Here is an 8,127-nt window from a genome sequence, read left to right as displayed (position 1 = left end):
TACGCAGCACGTGTCCCAACCAAAGCAGCTTCTGGTGCTGGACACATTTTCCAATGGAAGTACCCGTTGCACAACCGAAAACGCGCTTTCTAACTGTCTCGTTACGGATTCGCTGACACCAGCCCACACGAGCTATGGTTCTGAGACAACGGTTGTCGAACACCTGAAGACGTCTCAGTTCCGCTGCTCGAATAGGCCAAGTCTCACAGCCATACAACAAAACATCCCGTACTATAGCTTGATGCACACGTCCATTCAGAGATGCTAGTCTTCCGCTCTTTCCAGAACGTCCCTTCCTCATGGGTGTATGCCAGTTGAGCGCCAGTAATTACTACTAGTTTATTGCTGTCAGTTGTTGGGATGATTGTGGATTTACTATGTTTTTTTTTAGGTTACACGACCAATTTACGAGGTGTCTTGTTTGTATTTACTGGTATGCTGCTCACATTCATGGCTACGTCAAGGGTGACCTCATCAATTTTTAATATTATTTTAATGTTTCTGGTTCTAAGCATACTCGACATAAACTGCTCTTGCATATTGCTTATTTATATTACCTTATCGAATTCCAGTTGGATCTTGCCAACGCCGAGCTTGCAAAACACCAACAGCGTCACATCAAACAACATTTGGTCACAAAAGGGGACCTTTCGACCTCTGAGAACTCGGTCGTCCCACCTTATATGGGGCCGAAGACAATGTCTGAGCTGTTTCAACTCTCCGCCGCCGCTCTAGCAGAACGAAGGCGAATTGGCCAGTCAGCTGAAAGCGCCTCGACGCGCGGTGTCATCTCTCCGGCTACTTCATCAGTTGATTCAAGTGACATTGTTTCCACCCTCACTTCGTCGGAAGCGATGAAACGTCTGAATCTACACGTAGATCTTGACTCCGCTGGCGCAACCTCCCGAGCTAATAAGTTCTCTCTTGGAGACATTCCTCTCCCATCTGAGACAAATTCTGCGTTGCTTAAGCCAACCGCCATCAGCAACGAGGTGCGCCCATCTGCTCCGACAACCGTAGGCAGTGTGAACCCCGAGGAAGAATACGAAGTGCTGGATGAATACGAGGCCGCTAGTGATCAAAAGTTTGGAATCACAGCCAACCGACATGCAGAACCCGCCCATTCCAGTTCAGCACCGGCTGCTTCGAGCTCTATCGAGTATATCCCAACCACAATGGTGGAGACGCAGATTATTCCCTATCACTTAGTACCGCCCCACATGTTACCTGGCCCTAATGGTAGCCTACCTCCTGCATACTGTCCAGAAAATTATGCATGCTCCGCATCAGTCGCACCTTATTCTGTCGCCTACTCGCCCATGTCTGGTGCAGTTCCCTACTCCTTTGCTTGTCTGCCTAGTGTCCCCTACCCTCAAGTCCTCCATCCATCACAGCTTGGTCCACCGTACAACCCTGCGATCAACGCGGCCGTGCATCCTGTTAGCATCGAGGTCACCCCTCCACAAACTGCAGCTCGTGCCTATGTTCCTCATCCCCTACAACCTTGTGCGGATCCTCCTCCCTATCGTCCCTATTTACCGGAACCTGAGGTTGAACGACCTGCAGACTCTCCGAAACGAACAGAATACCATCCGTCTCATGGAAGACAACATCAGGAGTCGGACAAACGGTCTGGGTCTTTTCTTCACCCAAGGTTTAAAGTTAAATCGCGTTCTCCCCTGCGCTCCTTGTCATCCAGCAGCAGTTCACATGGGCGTCGCGAATCCTCAGATCGTCATTCTCGACATCATCGTTCACTGAGAACTCCCCCTCGTCGTGCTCGCAGTCCACATGAATTGCCTCACCCGTTGGAGCACTATCAGCGGTATCTGAAATCAGCACTAACATCTGACGAAGATACAGATGAAAGAGCTCCAACCTCTCATAGACATCAGAAGACTTCAGAAGATCGATACTCTACCAGTATCACCAGCCGATTGTTTGAGGACGGTCGCTTGATACGCTCTCGAACGGATAGTGACGTCGGTGGAAAGACACAATCCAGTAAAAATATCACGGAAGACCTGGATACACGTATCGCACGGATCATAGGTACTGCGACTACCACAAACAAGACCCAGACTAACTCCGACGTCAAAGATGTGACCAAAACCTCTGATATTCAGAAACCCCTGTTGGTCTCTCCGCCACCACCTCCCCCACCTCCCACTGCTTCCCAACGGGTCTTATTTACTCATCGTCCCCACCAAGGTATTTCCTCAGAAGCAAGAAACATCGTGAAACACGTACCATGTGCCCCCGTTTTGCATTCGCGCGGCCCCGCTCCTATGTCGAAACAACACCCCCCTCCGACACCAGACTCACCTCCTCCTCGTCGTTGTCTCCCCTCCGCCCAACCGCCGATCGATGCGGTCCATTCGATCGAATCACGTTTGAGCTCTAAGGCTGCCACACCCTCAACTACTTCCTCCACACAGCCTACGGTTTCCTCCAATCCTCTTACTACCTCAACAACTTCAACTTCCCGCCCACCCTCCGTCGGCGTTGTACCTTCAGAAGACGAGCATTCTGGTGCTCCACGAACTCGTGAAGATGATCGTGACCTTTACACTCTACTTGGTGTTTGAGTTCGTCGGAGCTCAATTATTTTTTTTCACCAATTGTATGTTTTTATCTGCTTTGCAATAGCAGTTTGAGGCTTGTCTTTGAAGAGGAAAAAAACAGCATTTCTTCCAGTGCAGTCCGTGCACTTGCGAATTGGGCTAATGTCCTGTTTTTCGTATGTGTCGTTGTGGTGCACATCGTCGCAAAAAATTTCTGCTCTATTTCTGATCGGTTCTTTTTTTGATGTACATTGTTTCCTTCCACCCCACTCTGTTTGATCTGTGCGCGTATTGTCGTCAGTCTGTGCACTTATCACGCTGTCCAACGCTGATAACTCGTCTTTCTCACTGCGTCGTTCGTTCGTTCGTCTGGTTTCCACCCGTGTTGATAAGTATTTCACTCAGCAGTTCGTTCCAGGCTGCCAGTCATAGATCATGCATCGAGATTTGCCGGTTGTCCGCTTCTCGGATTTCGTTCGTAGCTATGTCGTAAGGTTATCATATCGTCGAGCGTACGGAAACATCATAACCGATGAGCCAGATCTTGTTATGTGACAACAGTTGATTGATTGGAGATAGGCTTCGTCATTCTTTGGAAACCAAATTCAACATGCCCAAAACAGGGCAGGATTTTTTATCAAGCCGTGTAAATAAAACACTTCGAGGTAATGTAATCGTTAGCAAAGAAATCTGTAAAGGTCGGTCACGGGGTGCGCGTAACGTGAGTCCATTCTTAAGCTAAATGGGATTCCGCCACACTTTTAACAGTTTTACGGAGTGGGTGTCGAGCAGGTCAAAGATACTGTGACAAGAAGGCTCAGGACAGATGACGAAGAAAAAGTGGGGGGACAATGGGAAGGGCATCCACGTCAGTGGTAGACCTCTGCGCAATTTCTAAACATCAGTGAAGAGGGATGATTATGCGCTAGTCTTTTGCGGGACATCTCTGGGCGAGACTGCGAATGGACGTTACTCTATTAGGATTGCGGGAGGAAACCGTTCATCTGTAACACCCTTTCGGTGCCCAGCTTCCATGCCACCCGAAGGAAGAATGATGGCTCGGATACTGCCAGGTTGCCCAAGACCAGACAGGGGAAGTCGAGAGGCAGAGCGGGTCGGATTCGAACCACGTACCCTCTGGTCGGTAATTTCATTCCGGGAGACGTAGTCCCTGGAAAGCGTGGAAGCTGTAGATGGTCTCATAGCTGTGTCTCCACGTAAAAATAGCGTTCATTCTTTCATTTGGACGAGGAGTAATTCTTTGTTTTTGACATGTGAACTTGCAAAAGTTTGGAGAAGGGGTTATCATTACATAGCAGTTCGCTGTACATGGGGTTGTCCTCATGACGAATGAAGGGTGGTAGTCCCTAGCTTTCACTTGTTTGTGAATCAGTCGCTTCATTCTGACATTCATAAAAAAAATTATTGTGGATACTCATGACAATCTTTCGTATCATTGTAAACAGGGGATCTCTTGTAGCTGTCGTCTCTTTCGCGCTCAAACATTGTCCTGAAATTGCGATATGCCGCCTGTCTTTGTTTTCATTTGCATGCCCCTCAACTAGCTTGAATTAACCTCGCGTGATGGTAGACAAGCTGGGATTGTCCTCATCGGGTCATGGCTGGCGTCTTACCAGAATTCACATATTCATCGTAATGTGACCCTAATAATGATCACAAGTGGGTAACCGAACGCCGGGGTCACAGAATCAGACTGGACTAGATTAATGAAACCTTTCCCTTATATCCGGCCTTGCCTCAGGATCAGTACTCAGTCACGTGTTCCAGACGGACAAGCTGACTAGACGAAAATATGTAAACAGTCTTATTGCCAGCGTCCGCGATAACCAACCTTAAAAAGTACCGGTAGGATCAACCTGGTGAACTAGTGCGCTGGTTGTCTTAGGAACTCTCGACCTTATGAAGTTGATCGTTGGTGGACTGTGATTCTCACCCGGAGGAATTTTCTTCCTTGAAAGAATTTCGAAGGCATAGAAGCTTCAAGCTCTGAGGACCAGCGGCTGAAACACGAGTTGTTCGTATGAGTTTTGAGGGATCTACAACTCCCTATCATTTGGTTATGCTATCCACCAACCGCCAGATCTCAGATGTGCGGCTAGAGCACGCTTACTGTCACCGCAAGACGTGTTTCAATCTGTTTGGTGTTGATTCGAATTTCGCACGGGATAAGAACAGTATTTTGTCAGAGTAACCGTCCGAAGTTGGAACAGGGCTGTCCGTATTCCTCCGCGGTCTGTGCATAAGTCCCAGACTGGTATACAGTTGAAGCGCTTTAAATAGTTGCACCCCTTCCCAGTTGATTGCTGCATCTGGATTCTCCGCGAAGCCGGTTAGCGGAAACCATGACGAACATTCATGCGTGTGTGACCTGATGATGAAGGGAACGCAGACGACCACATACAATCACATATGCAGGGATCCTGGCATGAGATGGGATTGCTTGTTCAGGTCGTGCACCTCACATCTACCCTTCCAGGCTATGTTAGTTGCTGGACCAACTATCCATCCGTCTGTTGTCGTCTGCTCTTTGATAAACCCCAAGTGCCTGCTCACGACCGTTTGTGGTAAATTCAGTCTGAGTGACTCCGTGTCATCCATTCTGTCCACAACTTATCCCTTATTGTACGTTTTTTCGTGACTGCTTGGCTGTTTGTGAAATCACCACAAGGGAAGGTTGGTTATCCCTTAGCTGCCTTCCCGGGGCGTGTACTCTCTAGGCAAAACGGCGTTAGCCGATTGCACTTTTATGTTTCTATGATGCCGCTTGGGAACTTGAGCTTGTCATTCCCATCCGGTCTCTTCGAAGTGATGTTTGAGTTTCGAGGCTAGAAGAAGCTCAGTTGATAAGGCGTTAAATTACTGACCAGAAGGTCCGTAGTTTGAACCCGAACCCGGCTTCACGGTTGCTCTTGTCTAGGGCTGGGAAACCTGGTATTATCCCGGCCCTCATTTCACCTTCGGGTGGCTTGGTAGCTAGGCACGGAAAGGGTGTTGCAGATGAACGATAATTTATTCTACTTTTGAGTGACAAAATTAAAATAGCGAGGGAGGACATCCATATCGCGTTCATATTCATGCAGACTTGGCTGTTCTTTATTGCCTATGGATTAGAGCGAGGAAACAGGTTCATAGGGGGGAAAGGAGGTTAAGGATAACTTACGAATCGACATTCCAAGTTCCGAATTCGCTTCGGGTGTACTGTGGCCGACGTAAAACATGCACCGTTATGCACCGTTAGTGGCCGGTGTAGAGGGGAATTCTGTTCGAAAATATGTGAAAATTTGATCGCCCTCAGGGTTATCGATGTGATCCTTCAACACTGTTATGATTTTTGTTAGCTAATCTGGAAGATTTCATGCTTGCCTAAGTTCTTGCACACCTGGTCACCCTCACTGCAAACGGTAGTTAGGATTCACTGTCTCCCGCTGTCAACATTAGCGTTTGCGGTTGAACATCACCGAATGTCATCTGTCTAGACATATTCGATTGGTTGATCAAAACAGCCAATCAGAAAGCTCCTATGCGAGCCACTTATTGGCTAACAGTCACGCATAATACGCGGCATTACGTTGAGTTATTTTAACTAGTGCTGGGACGTTTCAAGACGCGCGTTTCGTTACGGCAAAACATACTTATGGGAATGTTGGTAGAAGATATGTAGGAACAGTTGATCATTCGTGTTCTTCCGTTCGTATCATCATATTGGTTACGAACAGAAACAATGTCTTGAATGTGGAAGGCCCATTTAAAGGTGCTTTGTGGATGTTTCCGTGCACCAAAGATCGACCGATATATTTATGCCGAATCTGATTTATCTAACAGTAAACATTACGAGACGCTTGTCTACTTGTTGTGGTGTAAGAAACGGAGCACTCGTTTGAAGTTTCGGCCAAAAATGGAGCTTGTGCTACAACAGATTTGAAGACTGCATTTTCTATCCGCTTCCGCCAAAAATGGAGCTTGTGCTACAGCAGATTTGAAGACTGCATTTTCTATCCGCTAACATTGTCAATGAATGTATCAAAGATATGGGCAAACTAGCTGAGTTCGTCATCAGTATTCCGGCTGAACTGCTGAGATATGCGGGTCTACTCACAGTTCTCTTCCACGTGGGAAAACTCTTGTTTATCTTCTCTAAAAGAAGGGTACATTCACTTGCACGAACTCTCTCCCTGTGGGAGTCGAATTATTCGCACCGACATTTCTTGATCTATTCTTTGAATACAGCCATTCATCTTACCCACTGTAAATTGCCAATACGTTTACAGTTTCCTGCATGAATATTTTGCTTGAATCCAGGTTTCCTGTAGACAGGGTGTGCCGCGCAATGATTTTAGTAGGCACCGCTTTTAAACCTCTGGTTTTTTTTAGCAAATTGGTGGGTGGACAAGTTCATTTACTCGAAAACAAGGTTTGTCAGTGTGCTGGAGTAGTGGTAGAGTGAGTGCATTTATCGGTAATTGATCCACTCACCTTGGTAGGTAACTGAGATGCAAACGCTTTGCCAGCGTTCGAGAAAATATCGGTGTGCTCTTGGTTTGTTAGTTCCAATCTTCATACTGGTTAACATATATTGTGTGAGGGGTCCTAGTCTCTAAGATGATTGGCTGCTAGTGAGCCACTCCACTCAAAATCTGGTTGGTCCTTTCGCGAGCTGCCCTTCTTGGACCTGATTGGTTTATTACACATTATCTCCGTTTTCATTGTTTTCTTTTCTGATTGCCCCTTCCGTGATCTACATAGTGCTGTGGTCTACGTTTTTGTTCGCTTGGTCGACTGTGGTTTTCTGTTTTCATTCTCATTAGTTTGTCTTGTTAGACTCGCTTGACTGATTTGCAGAGTTTCCATTGTTTTGACCTTCTTAGTTCTCTGATCTCTCATTCTTTTTAGAAATCCACTAATTGGTAGTTTGAATCTGGACCTTTTTCCTTCTGGTTCTATTTTTTCTTTCTCGTACGGCTCAAAGTTTGATGGTCCTGAAACTTCTTGGTCTTCAGAGATTTATAGACGAAATCGGGGTACCGTAATTTCGTTCTAGTATTGTGCTGCCTTATCATTCATTCCGGACAGTCGTACAGCCAGAAATTTTACTCATTTTTAAAGTATGGTGAGTGAGGGAGGTAGGGACTTGAGGCTAGCCGATCGCAAGAATCCCAAGGTGCCTGCATTTCTCTCCGGATGCCAGCCATCCCTAATAACCGAACATCACACCATTTGGACGGGTGTGTCACGTGCAGGACACGGACCAAACGAAGGCATGCCCTGATTGGTCAGAATGCCAGCCAATCTGAGTCGAGCCTCCTTGACTCGAAGCTTCTCGCCCCCTCACGAAGATTCTGGCACGACCTTGTGGGACACTGTGCTCACCCTATAAATGCAGTTGTAATAATTTTACTTTGTCTCCATAGACGGTTGTGTAGAGCTACCGTACCTTTTGGTATATCGTAGTGGGCGGAGCAGGAAGCCAACGGACCAATACAGAGTTGCACTACCGTCCAGAAAGTCACAACGATTTCCAAGCGTACAACTAGACAATCTGAAA

At 47.0% G+C, this 8,127-nt stretch overlaps 2 protein-coding genes across 2 annotated transcripts in view; one reads left to right on the top strand and one right to left on the bottom strand.

Moving 5' to 3' along the window:
* Positions 1–2,895, top strand: part of T265_04478 (hypothetical protein) — a gene marked incomplete at both ends in the record, with an annotated part of 27,026 nt that extends 24,131 nt beyond the window's left edge. The window contains one exon of the mRNA XM_009169227.1: positions 573–2,895. Within this exon, the coding sequence (XP_009167491.1) occupies positions 573–2,588 (2,016 nt within the window). The remainder of the gene's footprint in view (positions 1–572) is intronic.
* Positions 2,896–3,533: 638 nt separating this feature from the next.
* Positions 3,534–8,127, bottom strand: part of T265_04477 (hypothetical protein) — a gene marked incomplete at both ends in the record, with an annotated part of 6,401 nt that continues 1,807 nt past the window's right edge. The window contains 3 exons of the mRNA XM_009169226.1: positions 3,534–3,735; positions 5,450–5,599; positions 7,953–8,073. Coding sequence (XP_009167490.1) covers positions 3,534–3,735; positions 5,450–5,599; positions 7,953–8,073 — 473 coding nt within the window. The remainder of the gene's footprint in view (positions 3,736–5,449; positions 5,600–7,952; positions 8,074–8,127) is intronic.

This window comes from Opisthorchis viverrini (assembly GCF_000715545.1).
Source record: "Opisthorchis viverrini unplaced genomic scaffold opera_v5_76, whole genome shotgun sequence".
Classification (NCBI taxonomy): Eukaryota; Metazoa; Platyhelminthes; class Trematoda; order Opisthorchiida; family Opisthorchiidae; genus Opisthorchis; species Opisthorchis viverrini.
Note: the sequence above shows the minus strand (reverse complement) of the source record. Positions and strands in the feature narration are given on the sequence as shown.